This window comes from Rattus norvegicus, chromosome 2 (genome assembly GCF_021556685.1).
Source record: "Rattus norvegicus strain SHRSP/BbbUtx chromosome 2, alternate assembly SHRSP_T2T, whole genome shotgun sequence".
NCBI classification, from domain to species: domain Eukaryota; kingdom Metazoa; phylum Chordata; class Mammalia; order Rodentia; family Muridae; genus Rattus; species Rattus norvegicus.
This window is the reverse complement of record NC_141535.1, coordinates 108,746,944-108,772,160: the sequence shown is the minus strand read 5'-3', so window position 1 is coordinate 108,772,160 and position 25,217 is coordinate 108,746,944. Positions and strand designations below refer to the sequence as shown.

The window sequence follows — 25,217 nt, the reverse complement described above, 5'->3', positions numbered from 1 at the left end:
CCTTAAAATGACAACCTAACTATTAGTTATAAAATAACCATAACCAGACATTCAAAGTCAAGGAATTGGACTGATGACTCTCTAAGGCTACTTCCTGCTAAATAGGGAGATGAAAATCTTTAAAAGGGTAAGGAGGGGGAGGAAAATTAGAAAAACTGGTTAGACTTAAGAAGCTAGATTTAGCATCTATCATCTAGTCTCTGTATGTTTTGAAGTCTCAGGACTTGACTGAAGTTTTGAGGAGATTCATCTAAAAGGCTTGATGAACCAAGTCAATCAGGAATCATCAGTTATTCTTGAAGTTGTTTTGAAACAACAATAACATTTGGTTATTTCAGTATCCCAATGATGAATTTTGCCCTCTCTGTACACTCTATAAAGTATGAATCTCATAACCAAAATTTTAGTCCTATTAAGATATTCATATGGATTGTGTAAGGTGTACAGATCAGTTAAGGTTGAAATTTGTTCCTTGTTTGAATAGGTGAAAGAAAACGTTTTTTATGATATAATTTGATCAATAACCAATATTAGTAAATCTTCTTACATGCTAATATGAAGGATAGCATGACGAAACTCAAAGATTCCATAACCAACCAAAATTGTTTTCTAAATTTAGCTGGTATTTTGACTAGAGACATTTTTATATCTAAGCCAGTTATTGGGCTATTTTCTTTTTTTTTTCTTTTTTTTTTTATTAACTTGAGTATTTCTTATATACATTTCGAGTGTTATTCCCTTTCCCGGTTTCCGGGCAAACATCCCCCTCCCCCCTCCCCTTCCTTATGGGTGTTCCCCTCCCAACCCTCCCCCCATTGCCGCCCTCCCCCCCACAGTCTAGTTCACTGGGGGTTCAGTCTTAGCAGGACCCAGGGCTTCCCCTTCCACTGGTGCTCTTACTAGGATATTCATTGCTACCTATGAGGTCAGAGTCCAGGGTCAGTCCATGTATAGTCTTTAGGTAGTGGCTTAGTCCCTGGAAGCTCTGGTTGCTTGGCATTGTTGTACATATGGGGTCTCGAGCCCCTTCAAGCTCTTCCAGTGCTTTCTCTGATTCCCTCAACGGAGGTCCTATTCTCAGTTCAGTGGTTTGCTGCTGGCATTCGCCTCTGTATTTGCTGTATTCTGGCTGTGTCTCTCAGAAGTTTCAACTCAAGGAATCAGCACATCAAGTTATCCGTCCTGTTCATAGCCAAAATCTTTAGGGGGACTTCCCCTATCATATCTGATCTATATCATGCTGTAGGGGTCCAAACCATTCTCCTTTCCTTTCAACACAAATACATAATCTCTCTTCCAACCAATCTCTCTCCAGTAACCAGAAATCATTAAAGGTATAGCATGATCACGCTCCAAGAGGAATTTATGTCAAAAATTCCACTGGACTTAAAATCATCTTCATTTTTATATTTAAACAATTCAAAGCAATTAAAAAATCTAAATAAATATTATCTATTGAGATAGTGTTCCTCTGCTATCTTCTTTTTCTTTTTCTTTTTTTTGTAAAATATACACAATGAAATTTTAATAGTGAGATCAAAGCCTAAATTTATACTGTCTGAGATAGGTTAGGATCCCTACCCTCTGCTTTTACCTATAATTCATGATCAGTAGCTATAATTACTTACTCAACTATGTATATTTTAATTCTCCCTTCCATAGTGATTAATATTAGTGTGGCTATCTATTTTCCCTTTGATTTATATAACTTGAATTAACATAAGCTTCTATTTTCTGTCTGATATGTTTATTCTACTTCTCCCCTGCTTCTGACCTATATTTAAAGATCAAAATCCCAAATTGTTTCATTCCATGTATACTTAAGAACATTTATGTAACTATCATTTTACTCCCCTCTATCCTGGAAAACAATTAAAACAAATTTCATTTATCTCTAACCTGATTATCTGCTTGTTGGAGGCCAGCAGCCTCTACTGTCTGCTTCTCTCTCCTGCTGAGCAGCTAGCCTGTCTCTTTGCACAGCTGGGGCTCTTAGTTCTTTTGAGCCCAAACTTTTTGTAGTGTTCATAACATCGGAAAACAATACCCACATGGCTCAGGCAAAATCTTCTAGGAAGCCAATTCTCCCCAAAATCTTAATCTAATATCATGGTGTGTATGTGTTTTCTATATGAGAATCTCTAAATAATTTTTAGTAGTGAGTTCTTGCCCACCATGTTGGTGGCATCTATAGAGGTAAATTAGTCAAACCACTATATGTTTCTGGCAGGTCATTCTAGTCACAAGCAGAGCTTTGTGAATTAAAGAAACACACACACACACACACACACACACACACACACACACACACACACACACACGCGCGCGCGCGCGCTTAATTTGACATGAATTGCCTACCTCAGTGGCTCAGCATTTCAAATCCTTTTTTGGGGAGTCAAAGTAAGATAAAACATTAAAACTGATCCTTAATAAACAGATCTAAAATGTACATGTGGTTGGCAGCATCACAGTATTTCTTTTAAATAGCCTTGAAGGTACTTAGTCCAAAGGTAGTTTGTCTAGAGACACCATCTCTCTAGAGCCTGCTTCCATTCTCCTTCTCCAATGGCCTAAAGCCCTTGTAAACAGTCTTTATATTAACAACATTGCTAGACATTCTATTTTAGCTCCTCAATGCAGACTTCGAGACTGGTTAATAGAATGGAGAAAGTTTGGTTGAAATAAATCAGCATGTTATTTTCTTTCACTGTGATGCTCAGTCACTGATACAGTTGTGTGTGAGTGTGTGTGTGTGTGTGTGTGTGTGTGTGAGTGTGTGTATCTGAGTGATTAATTTATTTAATTTGGTAAGGCAGTTGTTACTTATCCTTGTGGAATATGATTTATAATATTGTCCTGTGAACAGTACCTGCAGCATAGATTTATGAAATTGTTCCATTGGAGTTTCTTCTTACACATACACAAAATATTTTCTCATGAAAAAGATACATTTCTATGGAGTTCAATGCTAGTAATTATGTACCATTAAACCTAGCCCTTTCTGATTTTGAATCGCTTGTAACTTACAGTGATAGCAGTTGCAGAGGGATGTATACTTTAACAAATACTATACACTTTTTTATCAATTAACTCTTAAAATATTTATATAGGCTGAATATTACTACCCCTGTTGGAGTTAGAATTAGTGAAAATAATTGTTACAGGACATAATGTCCCACAAACAATTAAATGAGCATACATTGTATGGTCTTTTTAAGATGCTTTAGTTACTTATAGTTTGATATCTTTTAAACAACTGCCAGATACTGTAAACTTTGCTATGAATATAAAAGGGCTAAATGGACTAGCTCCTGTCCAGATAGGACATGAATGCAAATAATGCAGAGGAAAAGCTGGCATAACGTGTACCTATAGCAAGGGAGAAGGAGGAGACTCCCTGTCATAAATAGCTTACAAAAGAAAATTCTGCATAATATCTTGTTCATGCAGAATATAAAAGTCCATAAAAGTGTGTGCATGCATGTGTGTATGCATATGTGTATCTGTGTGTGTGTGTGTGTGTGTGTGTCTGAGAGAGAGACAGACAGACAGACAGACAGATAGACACAGACAGACACAGACCCAGACACAGAGAATGCTGTTTTTTTCTGGGGACTGAGTCAGGGGCCCTGTATAACCTATTCAAGTTCTCAAAAGTAGAACTCCATATATAGCTCCTACATTGTGGGATAATAAAGCATATAGTCAGGCTGATTGTATCCAAATAGGAAAAAATGTGGGGTTTTGGTGAGAAAAACAGTATGTTCCTAAATTGGACATAAAATGAACAGATAGACCATTGGCTATCTTGTTACATCTCACCTTTAGGCACAGTAACTTCAGCAAAAATCAGAAGCCCTGTCCTTCTGTACCACATGGTGTGAAGTGGTGTTAATATGTGATAACCAACTGGTGGCTGATAGAGAATTGAAAGCCAAAGCTTTTGAATGACTAACATTTTGTTCTGAATACTGTGAATATCAGCCTCTTCCTAAGGTCTTTTCTACCGTCAGCAAGGTACTTTGAGCTCTCTGTGCATCAGTTAGGTCTCTACAGAGGACAAACATTTAGCTATATACAGGATATTTTTTAAAGACATCATTTGGATATACTTATTTTGTTTGATATTTTTACTGACATCATATCTGTAAGGGACATGGCAGGACTGAGGATTCTGAAGTGTTTCCATAGATGAAGGTGGTGTGCACAGGAACATTTGAAGAAATAGCTTTAGTTTTCACACAGTGTCAGAAACTGTGACTCCAAAGGACTAGGTTAAGGATACATCAAGTTTAACAATTCCTTTGAAGATTCAAGATATGATATGTATGAGATATTAGAGAAAATGCCATCTTTGGTTTAGTTAATAACTTTAAACAGGCTCCTCACTGTTTGAATAATATAATGTGTATTATCTTTGGGGAGAATGAAATGAACTTTAGTCAGGTGTCATGCTATTTCCAGTGCATCCGTGAAATAGCAGTGGTAAGGAATGAAAAGGCTGATGTAAAAAATAAATTTTATTAAAGGATGAACTGTGGAAGAAAAAAATGGAAAAGCAGCTAAGACTCATGCTACTTGGGTAGTAACCCTGATATTTTAAAATTGAGGTTCTAGGTGAACATTTAAGTTTTTCCTACTATAACAAAATAATTATAATTATTATAGCTTTATAATGATAAAAAGTCTTTTAAATGTTTTATGTTGAATGTCCGTGAATATTGTTTTTTCATGCCTTTGTCTGACATTTAATCTTATAACATCATTACTAAGTATTCTGTTCTAAGGCTTTCATTTTCCTTTGTATAAATAAAATGAAAGTGACATAGGTTGATACACATTTTAATAGACATTTTGATAGTTTTAATTTACTCTCCACTCATAGTCTTCACAACATAAATTTATAATGAATTAATTTCTCATATAAACTGTCAAGCAGATGTTATAATATAAGGTTACAATATTTCTCATTTTTAAATATTCAAACATGTTTATTTTAAAGGTTAATAGCTATTACTTTTCTATACTTGAAGAAAGGACATTTATAGAAAGGACATTGTATACAATCCAAAATGCTAATTTCCTCAGAATAACATTTTATATCAATGTTTGACCTAGAAGAAATTAATGAAAAACATTATCACTTGAATTCAGATATAAGTACCTTTCTATACACGGCAGGATACAAAAAAATTAACAAAACCAATTATGCTTTCTTTTTTCATTTATTAAATTAGATTATTGGGGTTTTTCTGTATTTAACTCTCTCTTCTCTCTCTCTCTCTCTCTCTCTCTCTCTCTGTGTGTGTGTGTGTGTGTGTGTGTGTGTGTGTGTGTGTGTGCGCACTGTGCAAATGCTTGTACATGACACATTGAACGCCATGATAGTCAGAGGACAACTGGGGAGTCGAATCCCTCCTCCTACAATCTAGGATCTGGAAATCAGACCATCATGTTTGGTAGTACTTACCTTTATTCAGCCATCTCTTTATCCTTGCTTAGACAGTTCTTTAAAAAGAAGTTCAACCATGATCCTACCATCAAATGTCAATTAAAACTCTTTGGTATTTTTTATATAGTAGCTGAAGGTCACAATTCCTGTCTTCATTACCATTGATATGCTTCTGGGAAACATGGTAATAAACTCAGTGAGGTCCAGCCTTTATGTAAGTGTTTGTCATCTGAGACACATGACAAGGAGTTAATCTACAACTCACCTCCTTCTTCACTGCCATGCTTTTGTGGTAAATCACTAATTTCAATATCCTTTCATTTGTGGTCCCAGAACTTAAAGGCTCAACACTGAATTTTATATTTAGGTGTCTTATTTTTGTGATTTGATAGAATCACAAGAATAAATTTACCAAACATTCTTAATTATGATTTGTGATGTTTTTAGAAGACATATTTTGCAACGTGACTCAATTTCACATGAAATAAATACAGTATATAAATATGTTCTTCTGAGATGGCTTTTCTTAGCAGCTAATCATAAAAAATTATAGAAAGTTTATTTCTAATAAAATTACAAAGAGTTTGTTTTAAAAGCTATTTCAGTAATTAATAATATAGATTATGAGAGCACAGAGTTTCTACACTGGGCTTAGAATTGTTTTTCTACATTATAATAGAAAAAACCCACTGAAATATAAATTTCAAAACAATGAATTTTTATTCTACAAAGCCTCAATGATATGTTTTTTAAAAAATAAAGATATTTGAATAGCAAGCTAAATAACACATTTTTAAATATGTAAAAATCTTTGCTTAGTGGCCTTAGAAGAATAACTGCTCTTCCCTGGAAATCCAGAGCTCCCTTGAAAAAAGCCACAATTTAAGATGGTTCCTGCCAGCTAAAAGGATTCAAGATTGCAGTGTATCTATCAAACCAAGGGACTTCTTGTCTGCACTCAGGAATCTAAGGGATGATTGTTCCAATGTGCTAACTCTTGACACCCTTAAAGTTCACTCAAGTCTGTACAAACCATATATAGTAGGGAGAAGGACAAGATGAATCAAAGGGGTTTAATGACTGAAAAATAGGTCAATAACAGGTTGAATGCGTACTGTAACTGCCAAGTTTCAAGCAGTGTTGTTATGTTCTGTCCTGAGTAGCGGAGGAAAGAGAAGTTTGAAAGTGTTGCTAAAAAGAGACTATAAAGTACTGGCTGTGGTCTGTTTCCTTACAACACTGTTCTTGGACACAATACTCTATCTCATAGTCATGGCTTCAGAAAGCTTTGTTGGCTGCCAGGGCACAGAATATAGCAATCCTTGAGACCCTAGAGGCAGAAGAATTACCAGATATCTAAGAGTGAGCAGGGGATATTATTGTAGAGAGTAGTGCTAGTAATCTGTAGTTTCAAGGTAAAACAATAAGTATTAGAAACACATAGTAGGATTTCTAGATTTGTTGGCATATTCCCAAATCTCAGGACTCCAAGAGAACTTGACTGCTATAGGGTTAAAGACCACTAGACAGCTCTGCTTGCAAAGGTCTCAGAGTTGAATCTCTGCTTTAGAAGACCCAATAGATAGACCTCTGCATGAGGTATAGACAGCCCTGGACTGTGCATGGATTTCATTGGAGACTGCTGCTACCTCACATACAAATACAGTGGCTTCTTGAACAAAGCATTAGAATTTTCTCCTCCTCTTTTTTTCCCCATAGTTTCATAGTTTTGTTAATCTTATATACACATGGTTTTAACATAAGTGATATCAAATACTCCAAAGGAAATATAGGTATAAATTACTCTAGATGTCAGAATGTAAAAAGAAACAGTAACACACAAATAAGTAATAAATAAATAAGTATGAAAAGAAGATACTTTAATACCTCAGTCTCCTGATGTGGAATCAGCACCTTAGAGACTGGGGAAGTAAATCGGTGGAGGTATAAGTGCCATTTACACAGCTCGAAGGTAAGAGAGTTTGTGATCATATAGAGTTAAACTTACAGAACAGAAACTATAAATATTAGTCATATTAAAGCTGCTTATTTAAGACCACATAGATGGTATTTTATATTTATATTGATTTAGTTTCTGTTACTGAACTCTATTTTTATCCATTCCTTAATTGAACTATGTCTTTTGGATATGGAAAAAAAAAAACTTTCCTTCGATACAGGGTTGGTTGTGGGTTCAACTTCCCTGTCAGGATATGTTAATACAAACTGCAGTGAGCTCATACCACAAAAAGATTTGGCCCCCCAGGGAACTGGCACATATTCATACATATGTAATCAGTCTAAAATAAATATGCACAAGCCAGCTGGATTAGACCAATTTTATTTTCAATGGTTTTGTCTGCATTTTGCAATTTATAGCTTGTACATGCGACATCCCAGAAGTGTTCCCTCACACATCATTTAGGAAGAACCATGGTAACTCAGTTTTAGTGCTATTCTCTCCAACTTAATTATCTAGTCTCCCATCATTTAGTTATTATTACCCAATTTTGAGGGTATTTTGACTACTTTTTTTCAAACACATAAAGCAAGGAAAATAATTTCCTCTTGCTTTGCATACCATTTGTACAATTTAGTAATGCATTTATTTTATTTAGTTGATACCCAGGAGAGCAATTAAATAAGGGCTACGTACATTTCTTGAGATTGATGCTGTTGTTAAAGTCATATGACAAAATCACAAATGGAAAAGTCACCGCATTGTAGTAAGAAATTAAACCAGAAAAATATCTTCTGAATTAGTATTTATAGTTTTATCTTATTCTGCTCTGTGTTTAAAAATCATTACAGATTTCAAGAACAGAAAAGTCATAGCATAAGCACGGGCTTGTTTGTACAAGATGGGTTGATGCTGAGAAATTTGTGGTTTGCTGATTGTACCCTAAAGGAGAATGGGCTCTTAAGATAAAGGAAGGCAATTAACAGATGACAAGACACAAAAAAGAAAGGGAAAGACAGTTTAGGGTGAAGAGGAGAATGAGCCGGAGGGAGCAAGAAGTATGGGATGAGGTAGCTGACAAGAGAGCAGAAAGAACAGTATAAACAGCAATGCCAAGCAACCAGAGCTTCCAGGGACTAAGCCACTACCTAAAGACTATACATGGACTGACCCTGGACTCTGACCTCATAGGTAGCAATGAATAGCCTAGTAAGAGCACCAGTGGAAGGGGAAGCCCTGGGTCCTGCTAAGACTGAACCCCCAGTGAATGTGATTGTTGGGGGGAGGGAGGCAATGGGGGGAGGATGGGGAGGGGAACACCCAGAAAGAAGGGGAGGGGGAGGGGGAGGGGGATGTTTGCCAGGAAACCGGGAAAGGGAATAACACTCGAAATGTAAATAAGAAATACTCAAGTTAATAAAAAAAAAAAGAACAGTATGTAGATATGCATGTTTGGGAACAATATAGTGGGAACAATTATATTGAATGCTAAAATTAAAAATGAATGAAAATTAAAGCCTGCTTCAATGAGAGATTGTACCATTAAAACATTCTTTTGAAATCAATTTTCTTATTTCTTTTGAATGGCATGCATGTATACAATGAAATATGATCACACCCATCTGCTATTTCCCTCTTTTCATATTAATGAAATATCCAACAAGGCCCTCTCCAGATGTAATGTCCATTTATAATCCACTTAGAACAATTAGTGAGTCTCATATGTATATGAGTGTGGGTCCATCCATGACATAATGAAAAATCTAGCAGTGGTCAAGAAGAAAGAGGGAGAGGGAGAGCAAGGGAGGGAGAGAGAGAGGGAGGGAGGGACAGAGAGGGAGAGGCGGAGGGAGAGAGAGAAGGAAGAGGGAGAGGGAGAGGAAGAGGGAGAGACTTCTTCCCCATAATGACCAATATTCCTCCATTCTGAAGCTGAGATTCTGAAATGCTTGTGCATGTAATATGATTCACTCACATAGCACCTGAATTCATGGTGTAGGAAGAGGAATTTCATGCCTTTCCTCAAATCAATCCTCTCAAACCAACAAACTAGTTGGCATCCAAAGCTCTAGGAAGTACTTTATCAATACCCTCTGCCTGTATTTGAAGAGTCTATCTTAGAACTGTCATAGGGAATTCACAGTCTACCTCATGTTTTAAAATCAATCTACTAGAGCCATTTATTTATCTTACCTACTAAATGACTTCTACAACATAGAAGGTGTTCAAATATCATTCTAGTTCCAGTATTACTCATTGATAATATCTTTTATATTGAGTTAAAATACCATTAGAAATATCAAAGTCGTGGATCAAGGACCTCCACATCAAACCAGACACACTCAAACTAATAGAAGAAAAACTAGAGAAGCATCTGGAACACATGGGCACTGGAAAAAATTTCCTAAACAAAACACCAATGGCTTACGCTCTAAGATCAAGAATCAACAAATGGGATCTCATAAAACTGCAAAGCTTCTGTAAGGCAAAGGACACTGTGGTTAGGACAAAACGGCAACCAACAGATTGGGAAAAGATCTTTACCAATCCTACAACAGATAGAGGTCTTATATCCAAAATATACAAAGAACTCAAGAAGTTAGACCGCAGGGAAACAAATAACCCTATTAAAAAATGGGGTTCAGAGCTAAACAAAGAATTCACAGCTGAGGAATGCCGAATGGCTGAGAAACACCTAAAGAAATGTTCAACATCTTTATTCATAAGGGAAATGCAAATCAAAACAACCCTGAGATTTCACCTCACACCAGTGAGAATGGCTAAGATCAAAAACTCAGGGGACAACAGATGCTGGCGAGGATGTGGAGAAAGAGGAACACTCATCCATTGTTGGTGGGATTGCAAACTGGTACAACCATTCTGGAAATCAGTCTGGAGGATCCTCAGAAAATTGGACATTGAACTGCCTGAGGATCCAGCTATACCTCTCTTGGGCATATACCCAAAAGATGCCCCAACATATAAAAAAGACACGTGCTCCACTATGTTCATTGCAGCCTTATTTATAATAGCCAGAAGCTGGAAAGAACCCAGATGCCCTTCAACAGAGGAATGGATACAGAAAATGTGGTACATCTACACAATGGAATATTACTCAGCTATCAAAAACATCGACTTTATGAAATTCGTAGGCAAATGGTTGGAACTGGAAAACATCATCCTGAGTGAGCTAACCCAATCACAGAAAGACATACATGGTATGCACTCATTGATAAGTGGCTATTAGCCCAAATGCTTGAATTATCCTAGATGCCTAGAACAGATGAAACTCAAGACGGATGATCAAAATGTGAATGCTTCACTCCTTCTTTAAAAGGGGAACAAGAATACCCTTTGCAGGGAAGAGAGAGGCAAAGATTAAAACAGAGACTGAAGGAACACCCATTCAGAGTCTGCCCCACATGTGGCCCATACATATACAGCCACCCAATTAGACAAGATGGATGAAGCAAAGAAGTGCAGACCGACAGGAGCCGGATGTAGATCGCTCCTGAGAGACACAGCCAGAATACAGCAAATACAGAGGCGAATGCCAGCAGCAAACCACTGAACTGAGAATGGGACCCCCGTTGAAGGAATCAGAGAATGAACTAGAAGAGCTTGAAGGGGCTCGAGACCCCATATGTACAACAATGCCAAGCAACCAGAGCTTCCAGGGACTAAGCCACTACCCAAAGACTATACATGGACTGACCCTGGACTCTGACCTCATAGGTAGCAATGAATATCCTAGTAAGAGCACCAGTGGAAGGGGAAGCCCTGGGTCCTGCTAAGACTGAACCCCCAGTGAACTAGACTGGTGGGGGGAGGGCGGCAATGGGGGGAGGGTTGGGAGGGGAGCACCCATAAGGAAGGTGAGGGGGGAGGGGGATGTTTGCCCGGAATCCGGGAAGGGAATAACACTCGAAATGTATATAAGAAATACTCAAGTTAATTAAAAAAAAATGTGAGCAAAATAAAAAAAAAAGAAATATCAAAGTCAGTGAATCAAGTCAGTCATCTTTAACAAGCTATTGTAAACAAACTCACATACACATAACAGTAAATATATGATGATGGACATATTGCACACACACACACACACACACACACACACACACACACATATATATATATGTAGTATGTTTATAATTGTGTTGCTAATTCCTGGACTATTAAAGGGAAATATTTAACATAATACAAAGATCCTTTTCTTTTTGTAATTATTCTTTCAGTAAAGACTAAAGATTAGCTCATCTCTGTAATAATTAGTCAAATACCACTCTTTCCTCTCCGGACCATAGTGTTGGTTAAGAGGTGTTCCACACTCAAGAGTATAACAACATTTCCAATATTTCTCACTGTATTTAGGTCCTGGTTAGTAAGTCTTGAGATACCTTGTTTCATCTCAAACATAGATGTCATGTTTCATTTTATTTTTATTAATTAATTATTTTATTTATTTACATATCATAGGCTGCAGGTCCTGAACAGTAGTTAAGATTACTGACTGTGCTTCAGATGATCTGAGTTCTGAGCTCAGATCCTCACACTGTGACCTGTAAGTTTATCTACAGGGACACAATCATTATTTTATAGTTTTCCACATTTACATGTACATGCATACATAATATTCAGACACACAGTTAAAAATGAATCGCTTACTGCTTAAATGTGTTAAAACATTCATTTACTACCTCAATGTACTCAAGAGCTACTATGTTAAGGTAGATCTGAAGCTGCCTGAAACTAATTTTTACACTTGAAAAATCCAACTCACTACTATATTTCCTTTTGTGTCTATGTAATTTATCTGCTTTTGGAGCCTAGGAATGTGGAAAATTCACATTCAGAGGAATAGACTTTGTTTTAAATGTACAAACATATTTAATGTTATATAATTTAATGTATGTTCATATTTAAATGTATGTTTATATACAGTACACATGTGTAACTTCCTTCTGTTTATATGTTAGTATATGTGTGTATATAGTTGGTGTAGACATGTTCATTTAGTTGTTTGTGCATCAGCTTATTTATAAAATTATGGACGTGAGGAATAGAAGTCAGATGTCCTCCTACAATGTCCTCGTCATCATACTGAACATGGATTTCATTCGTATGCTAAGACTGACTGGCTAATGAACTCCAACAGTCCTGTGTCTCAGTTTTCCAAGCCTGAGGTTACATTCCCCCTGCTCTGACTGGTTTTTATTTGGGTGCTAGGCATCTGAACCAAGGTTCTCTTCCTTGCATTGACAGTATTTTACCTACTAACTCATCTCAGCTCTGCAAATTTATGTTATTGATTCAAACATATTAGCCTGAAAATTCTTTTTAATTCAAATAGAATTAGCTTTATTTTTCTTATAGAAATTAAAGAGTGTTTAGAAGCAAAATGTGCCACCATCTTAACAATAAAATCTTAATCTGGAGCTGTCTTATCTAAGTTAATAAGATTTGTTGAAATCAAAACAATATATCAACTTTTCATAAAACATTTTTAAAAAAGAGTCGAGATCAGATTTCATACTATAGAATGTATGGATATTGTCGATATTTTTACAAGAAGAAATGTCTATACCACACTGCATTTCTTAAAGAGATTTTTGGTGTGCTAGTTTTTTCTTTTCTTTTCTTTTCTTTCTTCTCTTTTATCTTTTTCTTTAACTTGATACAAGTTTAAATTTTCTGAGAAGAGGTAACTCAACTGAGAAAATACCTATATAAGATTGGCCTGTAGGCAGCTATATGGGGCATTTTCCTGATTAATAATTGATATCGGAATACCTTTCCAGCTCTCTGGTCTTCAGCACCACCCCCTTGCCTGGGAAATCAAGCTAGTAAGCTGTGCCCTTCCACTGCCTTTGCATTGGCTCCTGCCTTCAGCTTTATGTTCTGTTCGATCTCCTGCCTCAGCTTCCCACAGTGCTGCACTTTGGTCATACTGTGTATGTAAGCAAAACAAACTTTTTTCTTCCCATGTTGCTATTGGTCATAGTCTTTGGCATAGCAATGGAAAATAAATAATTGCATATGGAGTGATATTTTAAAGTCTTCCGTTTTTGTATGACTTTTTACTCACTGAAGTGGTCTACTTTAAGTAGATCTCATGCTTGAGTAATATAAACATAAGAAGTGTAAATAGCAGTTATGTAATTATATATAACAAATATCTATAAATTGTCTTGAAAACCTAATTTTTTCATTTCATTTGAAATTTAAAAGTATTATTTAAAGTCGATAAGTTATGTCATTTCCTTGCTTGTCAGAGGACAGTGATTTAATTTTACAGAGAACTTTGGGAGTCAAGGAACTATTAATTATTCCTCAAAAAAAGAACATATTTCAAAAATTTAGTTTTTTGAATATATAATGCAATATGTTTTTATTTGGTTCACTGAATATGTGTCATGTGAAAATAAAAATGCTAGAGAAAATACATAAATTTTAAAGTTCTAAAAAACCTTTAATATTTTATATAAGAAAAGAAAAAATTTAAAATGAACTTGTATGTTTAATATGTGCAGGTATGTTTTGTCCTTATATTCATAGATGAATGTATAAAATAAATATCATAGAGACATATGTGATATGTATATTTTCATCACATATTATATATTTTATTTTATATAAATATTTGTTATATACTATATACATATAAAACATATATTTAATGGTTACATATTTACATATATATGTGTGTGTATGTGTCTTTTTTAAGGAAAAGGGTGAAAACCTTCCACTCTATGTGCTAGCATGGACTCATTCCCTTGAAAATTTTCTAGAAGTATTTCTGATGTTTATGTGGTGGATGACTGCACAGTGACTTGACCCAGGTAGTGTTCCCCCTACAGAAGATCGATTTTGCTGAAAAATGATTAGTGTGTAATGAGTGTAAAAGTGGTAGTGAGGATGTAGCGCAGAGATCCATCATGGTGAGGAGTTAATATCTGTATCTGCATCACACCCTAATTGATGGCGCTGCCTGATGCTTGAAGAGCGTTAAATTGCTGATGTGCCTGTGATGGAATGCCTATTGTCAGGCTAGAGATGAAAACTCACTCTCACCTTTGCAGTTCGTTTTTAAATGATTCATAGAGAGATGACTTTGAATGTTTATATTAGAAGTCAGAATTAGAATTCTCACAGTGCTGTCATAGCTCTCATGTGCCAAGTCTTCACTGAGATAAGCCATGTTTTACATTTAATACTAAAACCAAAACAAAGATGGAGGGAGGGAGAGAACAGAGAGTGATTCTTATTCAGTAAGATTTGAGAAAAAAAATCTAGATAATGTTATTGGGAATGACTGACCAAATTCATCAATTGTATATGAGCTAAATATTTAAAGACATCATGAGAAGGTGAACAGAGAGAGATGGGAAGATAAGGTATGAGGGCATATATAGATCACAGTATATGACATCCTTCAAAGGAATTGTCCCTATGAAGCAGGTAACTCTTTACAGAGAAAAGAACATAACCTTTGAGGGCGGGCGTGAAAGGGTGAGGAGGGCATGGAGGGGCAAGGAGGGCATAGCAGGGTGAAGAGAACATACGAGATCTCTTGTGAGCAAGCAGTTAACAGAAAGAAGGAACGAGTGTAGCAAGGTTGACATCAATTCCATAGGAAAACATAGTGGATATTGAACCATAGCATGATGCTAGCAATTGAGTGATGTTTTAACCAGAAAAAGAATTATGTCCATTGTGATAAGAAACTACAGTTTATAGGGTATGTTAAAATAAAGTGGCTTGTGGAATATTAGTCATTAGCTTATCATCTAACTTGTGGTCATATTTTTTTTATGAAATCCCAGGTCACTGTGAAGTATTAGTTCCCAAAGCTGACCTTTCACTGTCTGAATGAGAAATTCAGTTTTGGACTCTGGTTCACTCAATGGTATGGCAGAGTGAATCCTTCAGCTACTTCTGCAATTTTCAGATTACATTATATTTTACCTTAAATATTTTATTTACATGAAGTATTATTTGGTGTCTGCCTCTGTTTCATAATCAATCATCACTGAAGATGTCTGAAAAATTCCTACTGACCTGATAGTGTCATTATGTGCTTGTTCTGAATTACAAAAGCAGAAAGCAAGCACATAGGTTTAAAAAAAAGAAAAAACAACAAACAAACAAAACCAACTTTGTGCAAATGTCTGACTTTTTCTTAATTGCGTGAGAAAATTCTATTAGGAAAGAGTCCAGAGTTATGGAGTGAGTGAAAGAAAAATTAGTTCATGGAACCATTGCTGATGCTCTAACGCCTTCCAAATAACAACTGCATGATGGTTTTCAATAGATCACAGTTTTGTTTTGATACATAGACTTTATGAGTTTTTTTCTGTCATCACTGTGATCAAATACCTGAAAAGAAACAACTTAAAGGGAAAATGATTTATTTTAGTCCATTGTTCAAAGACATCTAATCCATCAAATTAGGGAAGTCTTTAAAGCTAGGGTCTCTGTGGTGGGAAGAGCTTGCTGAGTGTCTCTTTACATCTCTGTGGATCAGAAGAAAAGTGTGAGAGCAGAAGTGAGGCAGGGCTATAATCTTCAAACAACATGTCCACACTCCTATGACTGCTGGCTTGGCCACAAATGCAGCAAGTTCTACAGCATTGTGACCTCCACCTGTCTATGTCATGGGAGACATTTCCTATTCACACCACAGTGTTGACTAAATGCAAATTAAAACAAATTGACAAACCAAACTGTAGTCTATATGTATGGCTATTTTATTATATCCTTACTTTATCCTAACACTCACAATATTTGACAGAACTCCATACTTATGCTACAACGTATAATACATTTTATATCTTCAATCTCTTATATTTATTATTTTAGCTCTAAATCTAGAAATATTGCTTCCAACTCTTTAAATCTAATCTACGAGCAGTAGATGAGCCTAAGTTCAGGCTATTCCATGCTCACCTTGTGGATTGGAGCCCTGGGTTGTAATAGATAAGCTCGGGTTCAGGCTGTTGGCATGCTCACTCTATAGATGGAAGACCTGGTTTTCAGAGAATCTCTGACCATTTCTCAGTCCTCTTTTAGCTTTGTTTCAGTATCTGTGGCATGTGATCATTCTAAGACTTGCAAAGGAACTGTGCTCACACTGTTTAAGCCTTTGAAATATTTTCCCTGTCTAGGTTCCTGCTTCACATTACCCTCCTTTTGATAAAACTACAAAGGCAGCTGGTCAGAAGAGAGTGTCAAATACGCTGAAATGGGAGTTATCCATAATGTGAGCACTGAGAATTGAACTTGGCTTCTCTATAAAAGCAGCAACTGCTCTTCAGTTCTGAGCCATTGCTCCCATCCTAAGAATATACATTCCTAAATAATTATTTACATTGTTCTGTGATCCAAATATGTGGTATATTCTTTTACGAGGGCTTACTGTCCAGTTGTACAGGTAACCAAGAAAAATGTCAATAACCTGCATTATCTGGGTCTCTGGGGACCTCGCTGACTAACAACCGAAAAAGAAATAATCCTGGCACAGGGCTGGTATTTATTAACCTCTGGTGTCTAGTAGCAGTTTGTTGACTGCTATATAACCCTTTTTTTATAGGTAACTTCATTTAAATTCTCTCTCTCTCTCTCTCTCTCTCTCTCTCTCTCTCTCTGTCTGTGTGTGTGTGTGTGTGTGTGTGTGTAAGCTTTCACAGAAGTAAATTCCCATATAACCTTTTTCTATAAAGTTCTCCTCTTTCCCCTTTATACCATCACATTGTACCTCTCCATCCCTCAGAGTCCTCCCTTGTAGTCTCTCACATGTTCCCTGAATGCTATGGGTATTCCACAAGAATCACACAGATCTAATTATTCAAAACTATCCTCCACATATAAGAAAAAATGCAATTGAAGTTTGTCTCTTTGGATCTAAATTACCTCAATGGAATCTCTAACTGGGAATATAACTGTAGCTAAGAGGATGTGACTAGGTGGGTCATAGGTCCTATGTGAGAACTCACTTCTATCCTTCCTCTAAATTAATATCATAGTAAAATGAGTTTAATGACTTACCACTATATACAGACATTAGTCTGAGAAACTTCTTGATGCAATAGATAATTGATAGAAATTTAGAACTTGTCAAAATGAAGAGAATAAAAGATAGTGGGCAACTCAGCCCTAATTGGTACCTTGAAGCATACTGTTATCCCCTAGGTATTGGGATCATGGAGGAAGAAGGAACACAAAACCTGCAAAAGCCCTCGGCTGTGTCTGATGGCAAGAAAGTTATTCTATGGACACAATGGGCTGTTGCATATATGATCACTCTGCAGGCGTGACAGCATGCATAACATCTCTATACGTTCAAGCCAGACTAAATCGCAGCATTCAATCTGGGAAGGTGACCATCCCTAACTGAGGGCTTTTAAGCAATTGCAAGTGTGAGTAAGTTCCTTTAAGGCTTTATGATCCCTTCCTTTGTAGAGGCATACAGAACAATTAATCCCAAGATTAATTGTGTGAACAAGCAGACAAAGAAGCTGTAAGGACATAAAGCTGGGTGAGTAGGTATGTAGGGTGGAGTTCTAAAATATCCAGATAGGCAAATGAATATGATCAAAGTACATTACTAGAAATTCTCAAAGAATTCAGACAAGAATTACACAATAAGAAGAAATCTTAAAAGCATTTCTCCATAGATTCTATTAGGAAAACTTAGCGCATTTCATTTGTTCCTGAGTGTTTTGTATAGATTTGTTTCCTATGATTGATTGTCTTATCCCAAGTGAGAAGAGGGACCCATTTATCTTTACCTTTCTTGCCTCTCCTGAGGACTAATATAAATGACATACTCTGTTGGGGGTCAGTTGTTGATAAGAATAAATCCTATTTGATAAAGTAGCAAAGGAGACTTTTAGAATTGTATTTTATTGTACATGATTGGATATTAAGATATGTGTAATATTTCTAAAAATTCAGAGCATGTTTATTATTTGGGTCTCTATGAGCCACCCTGTGAATGGTCAGGATTCTGCGGCTAATGCTATTTTCTCTCATGTAGTCGTGGCTTTTATCTTCTTTGTTACTGTTGATTTGTCAGTGACTACCATTACGTATTAACTTCTCAATTATCAGTTGAGCTTTGTGCTTTACTCCTCCAACTGTATCCTAGAGATACAGAAATGTCATAAATCCTGATGAAGAACCTCAATATCTAGCTAAGATGACATCTAGTGTACAACAAACATACGTGTAAATTATGTGGACATTATGAATCTTCAACCATAATGCTATAGTAGCAAACAGAACTGAGAACATGGACTGTTAATTAGCCAGATTTTCCTAATAATTATACTGCAGGACAAAATGGATGGACACCCAAAACTGTAAGACAGAAAAACTTCCATCCGGAGCTCACCAGGTTATGAAACTAAACCCTACCAAGCTGGCAAAGGGTTTGAGCTTTGAACACATGACATCCTGGACTTTTACTTCACGTTCACTGACTGGGCTGCTTCATGTGATAGGACCTGGGACCTCTGTCCTGTTTGATAGCTTAACCCTTTCCAGTCTTTATTTTTGACGTGTGACTGTTTAGGTACATTTGCCTTTTACTTTTTGCAGTTCTGTAGAATTAATACTGCTTGATCTACTTTGCCTCTTCTAATCTTAAGTTTGTTTTCAGAAGCAGCTAAAGTGTGCACCCCAAGGTTTTGTATCCTATTCTCTAAGAAAGCAAGTCATTGCTTTACTGCATCTATCTGTAAATTGTTTATTGTTGCTTCTAAACATGGTTAAAATTGACTTTATTTTTCCACATAATGAACATCTGTGTACTCCAGTCACTCTCTATGACTGCAGAGGTTGAGTGTGTGTGTGTGTGTGTGTGTGTGTGTGTGTGTGTGTGTGCATTTTGTAGTTTTTAATACTTTTCCTATAGGCTCCCTACTACATATTTTCAGCTTTCATTATATATATATATATATATATATATATATATATATATATATATATATACACACACACACCAAATATAACTCAACAGCTTCTAACCAGTCGTGTAGGCAGGCAGATACCACACAGGAACGTCAGCTTCAGTCCAGTACTCTAGGCAAGTGAATACCACACACTAACCAGCAGTTATATTTCACAAGGCTTGCCCACCAGCCTGACACAAACCTTAGAAGGGACAACTATCTCAGGAACCTCATGAACAGTTCTTTGGCGAGTTTCTCTCTGGAGTTACCATTAATGGAGCTCAACAACACTATGTAAGGGGAATCAATTCATGTGTGTCTTTAGTGAAAAATGGTGAGGTGGAGAAAACCAAACAAAAGTTCAGTTTTCCTACTATCTCTGGGGTCATATTTATACTCCTTCATCAAGTGTCCTTTCAGGTGTCTGCTATATCAAAACATCATTTCACCTATGTGCCCCAGTCAAACATCATTTGACATCACTGATTTTCCAAAGAAACTAAAAGTGTCCACTTCGTGTGTGTGTGTGTGTGTGTGTGTGTGTGTGTGTGTGTGTGTGTGTGTTATGTGAATATGGGCGCAGTACATTCACACATGTGCACATGGATATGAAGGCCAGAGGTAAATGTCTAGCATTATCACTTGCTCTTCATACTGAGACAGGGTGGGGAGGAAGCATATTTATCTAAGATACCTGTCCAGCAACACCAGCCATTCTGTGTCTCCTCAAGTCCCCAGTGCTAGGATGTCAGGGGCTTGCATCATCACATTGAGCCCTCTAACCTGAGTATTGGATTTTGAACATATACCTTTTGTTTGAGCTATACATACCTGAGCCATCTGTCCAGACACTAAGCATTAAATTTCTATATATACAAATAGGCTTTTTTGTTTTATATTTTGATTTGACTTTCAATTTTAGAGAAAAACTACTTATGTTAATAAAGTAAAAATTTCATTTTTTAATTCCATAGGTAAAAAGATGGCTTATCATAAAGTCAAGGCAGATCTACGAACCTCAGGACATTCACAGTACTTAGACAGTGATGACCTTCAAGCCACTGCCCTTGATTTAGAGTGGGATATGGAGAAGGAACTGGAAGAGCCAAGCTTTGACCAGTTTCAAACAGATAATGCTGAGCATCAGAACTTGGGACACTCTGAGACTTTAGACCTCCATCTTGATTCCATTCAACCAGCAACTTCACCCAAAGGAAGATTCCAGAGGCTTCAAGAAGAGTCTGACTGTGTGACCCACTATACAAGATCTGCACCAAAGAACAACCATTGCAACTTTTGCTACCTGTTAAAAATACTGTGCATAGCTACAACCTTATTTATTTTTGGAATTATAATAGGTTACTATGCACACATGAATTGTCCTTCTGATGCCTCACCATCAGGAACAAATAACCCTCAGTTATACCAAGATATTCTCAAGACAATCAAAGCAGAAGATATTAAGAAATCCTTCAGGTAGGTGCAGAGAAATGAATGTTGTTGGGATGTATTTCCTGGGAAGTTAATTTGGAAGTAGAGCTTGAATTGGATGTATAAGTACATTTTTAAGTGGATAGACACAACTTATACCTAGGATAGAAACTTCTGGAAGAATGCACAGATTCAGATTTATGGCTCAGAGTTCTGCAATATCCATTTATGATGTAGTTTTATGAATTGATAACAGTAATCATCACTACAGTGGCTCTAGCCTAAGCTATTCCTCCATTTGAGAAACCCTGTTAGACTATGTTGAGATACAAAGATGAATGGAAACAAAGGTAATATAAAGTAGAATATTTTTCATATAGTTAAAATTTTTAATGGTATCAAAATGAAATCAATCTTTTTATGGGATAACTGCTATATGTTACTCATGGGGAAACTAGGAGTTGTTGATAACTCACAGACACCACCTTTCAAGTAGACACTCTGTTTGAACAGAGGGTCCAATTATCAGACACACCAAAAAATTCCGCTCCCTACTGAGGGTGACTTGATGGATGGCTGTAGGACCAGCATGTATTGTTTCAATTTGTTTGCTTGTGTTGTTTGTTATTTTCTTTTGTTTTGTTTTTTTAACTGAAATGTAATAAATCCTTCATATGGAGGACTTAATCTGAGTTGTTAAAAGAGTTCCAGTGTCCCCTTATGTGACAACTTGAAGATAGTGTTTTGTTATTGGCACATACTGAGCTTTAAAATGATTTCCTTGTTTATATACATAGTAAAATGGATGAAGAAGAAAAACGTACATTCCAGAATATAGGAGAAACAAACAGCCCTTTTGTTATTTGTACATGGATGGCATCCACCAGGACTGTTTTCCCAGCATGTTTGTTGTAGGCCGCCATGATTTATGACTGCAGATTTGCTGGCAAATATGCATTTCCAGAGATCTTCAAGGGAAATCTTACATTGAGGATGTATGATGCACAGTGCATCTGATGAATTCCAATACTTTCACTGAATACATATCTAAGTGACACATGGAAACACAGTGCCTGTGAACTGATTATCTTGTTTATATGGTTGCTTAAGCATTCCCGGAAGTGTAATGGGCAGGTAATAACACCCTCCATGATACTGTCCAATGTAAAATCTCTATAATGAACTGAGTTAAATGTGTTTTGTAAAGATCTATTGTGTCAGTTATGAGGTGACCCAAGCATCAGGATATTCCCTGAATATTTCAAGCAATGAGTACTCGTGTTTTATTTCATCCTGTGTGTTGTGTGGATTTCAGAGGGTGCAGAAGTCTGCCTGTTTTTTTTCCTCCATCTTTCTCTTTGAGACAGTGTATCTCTCACTGAGACTGGTGTTTATACATGCAGCTAGCTGACAAGCAGGTCTCAGATGTCTTTCCCTTTTCTTCTCCCAACTGCTGAGATTGCAGCTGCCATTCATACTCACGCCTGACTTTTCCATGGGTGCTAGGGCTGGAACTCAAATCCTTATGTTCGAAAGGCAGGGACTTTATTGCTTCACTATCACTCTAGCCCCCAAACAATGGATATTCAATGTAGGCCTGTTATTCCATCAGCAATGAACAATGTGAAATTAATAAGAAAATACCAAGACGGCTTGATATAAAAATACCAAGACAGCTTGATATGAAGCTACCACTAAACTTAGGAAAATAAACTGGTAGAAAGTGAGATTTTCCATAGGCATCAGTGCAGGCTGGTTATACCCTCTGTTGGAGACACTGAGTTCATCAAGTCTAGAGGGGGTGAGAAGTACCATGTTCGACCTTCCTCCTGCCCCTTGGAGTCCTAGAAGCTTTTCTAATAGCTGAATCCAGAAGGAGGCTGACTTGGAACCTGAGAAATGTTTCATAAAAGGCCAGAGGTTGAGGCAAAGAGAGAATATGTCAAAAACAGATATCTCCGTGAGAAAGTTGCAAATTTACAAGATAATGGGTAAAATAGAACTTTATGAAACTGTGTTTACTGTTACTTCACCAAGAACATCCAGGCTTTACTGTAAGGGACCCATGAGATTAATTTTTATTAACATAAAGAATGATGACATTCTCTTTTTTCTTTTTCATTATTTTACTTATTCACTTTGTATCCCAATCACAGGCCCCCTCTCTGTCTGATTCTCACAACCCTTGTCTATCCACTACTCCCCCAGTCTTCTCAGAGAAGGGGAAACCCACCATGGGCACCAATCCACCATAGCACGTCAAGTTGCAATAGGACTAAGAACATGCTCTCCCACTGAATGAAACATAGCAGCCCAGGTAGAGGAAATGGTTTCAAAGTTAGGTAACAGACTAAGAGGTAGCTCCTGCTCCAATCACTTAGGGGAACTATTTGAAGTCCAATCTGCACATCTGCTAAAATATGTGGAGGGGGCCTAGGTCCAGACCATGCATGATCTTTGGTTGGTGGTTCAGTCTCTCTGAGCCCCCATTATCACAGGTTAGTTCTTATAGTGTCTTTTTCCCTCTACCTTCCTTAATCCTCCCCCTCACTCCATAAGATTCCTGGAGCAACAACTAATGTTTGGTTTTGGTCTCTGCTTCAGTGGCTGAGTGAAGCCTCTCAGATGATAGTTATTCTGTGCTCCCATCTTCAAGCATAGCAAAGCATCATTATTAGTCTCAGGGGTTACCTTTCTCCTATGGGATGGATCTCAAGTAGGGCCAGTCATTGCTTAGCTATTCCTTCAACCTCTTCTTATCCTGATCCCTGCCTATTTTATAAGGAGGAAAAATTTTGGGTTGACTGTTTTGTGAGTAGATTGATGCCCCCCTCCCTCCCCCTGCCTGCCTACAGTATTTGGCCACTTCAGTCTCCATATCTCTGGTTGCTATGAGTCTCTGCTAGAGTCACCCCCATCTTCTTCCAGGAGCCTTCTTCATACCAGGTCTCTTGCTTGTCCCAGAGATTTCCATCCACAGTTGTAAGTTAGTTTTTCAATTTATGAGCACAGTGTATCTCATAGCTTAAAACCGATTTTTTTCTCTTTACTTGGGCTTAGTCAGTTTAGAGTTAACTCTAAATGCATTTTATTTCCTAACTATGACACACACACACACACACACACACACACACATATATATATATATAATATATATATATATACCCATTTCTTCTTGTTAATTTTGTTTATTTTTCAACAGTGTAAATACTTTAAGAAATTTTCTAGTATCTTTATCTTAAATAAACAACTGATGGTAAAAATTTAAATATACAGTTATGTAAGAATATTATTTCTCCCACAAGGAAATTTATAGGGAAGTGGATTTATTTTTCAACTTAATTAAAGAAAATCAACAAAATTTGATATATTTAAAAAAATAAATATTCATCATGAAGTAGTTAGTCTACAAAAATATCCAATGGTAAGTCATTTGCTCATTTATGCTCTATAAAGTAGCCATGGTCTTTCTTATTCATGCAGGTTAGTTTTTAAAAATAGTGCTGTAGTTTATATATGTTAATTCCAACTATTTGAACAATATCCTCAGTCAATTACAAATTTTCCTCACAAATCTTGTATCCATAAGCCTTTTCTAAGCTATAGATTGTTTTTTGTCAACTTGATATGAGATATTCTTACTGGGATACTTGGATGAGGGAAAAAGTCACTATTCAATTTTCCTGTAGGCATGGCTGTAGTGAATTTTTTCTCACTTCAGGCTGGTAGTTCTCGGTTATATGAAAAACAGGATGAGCAAGCCACAAGGATGAAGTCATGGATAAGACGTTCTATTTTGTGGCTTCTGCACTAGTTTCTCCAGGTTTTTTTTTGTTGTTGTTGCTGTTTTGTTTTCTTTTTTGCTTGTTTGTTTGTTTGGGGGGTTCTTTTGTTGGTTTTATTTTGTTTTGTTTTTGTTTTTTTCTTTTTTTTCCTTTAGTTCTTTATATGTCTTCCTTCAATGATGAACAGAGATGTGGAAGTGTAAGCACAATAAATCTTTTCTTCCCCAAGTTGCTTTTTGTCACGATAAACTGTGATAATGATAGAACCTTAACTAAGGGATTAATTAGAACCAGGAATGGGACATTGCTATGATACACTAACCATGTGTTTAGGAAAAGATTTTGTTCTCATTGGAGCTTTGGCCTGGAACAGCCATTAAGGGTTCAGAGCTTATTGAACTATTGTAGATACTATTTTAGCAATGAATTACTGTTTATATCCTCTATCAATTTTCTGTTCCTATACATGATTTGGGAGAATTTCTTGTCTTGTGAAATATTCTAACAATTTTTTATGTAAAACATAATACAGTTCACATTCCATGAGGAGAAAGAACAAGTTTACATGAATGAACAGTAGAACTGAGTGTCTAGCAGGTGCTTAAAGAAGTATTATTTATAAGAAAGAACAATCATTG

At 36.5% G+C, this 25,217-nt stretch overlaps 1 protein-coding gene across 4 annotated transcripts in view; it reads left to right on the top strand.

Moving 5' to 3' along the window:
* Naaladl2 (N-acetylated alpha-linked acidic dipeptidase-like 2) overlaps positions 1-25,217 on the top strand; it is a 1,374,648-nt gene that overhangs the window by 572,831 nt on the left and 776,600 nt on the right. For all 4 annotated transcript variants that reach the window (XM_087630578.1, NM_001447432.1, XM_087630581.1 and 1 more), the window contains 1 exon segment: positions 20,338-20,839. In XM_087630578.1, coding sequence (XP_087486704.1) covers positions 20,346-20,839 — 494 coding nt within the window. In that variant the 5' untranslated portion in view covers positions 20,338-20,345.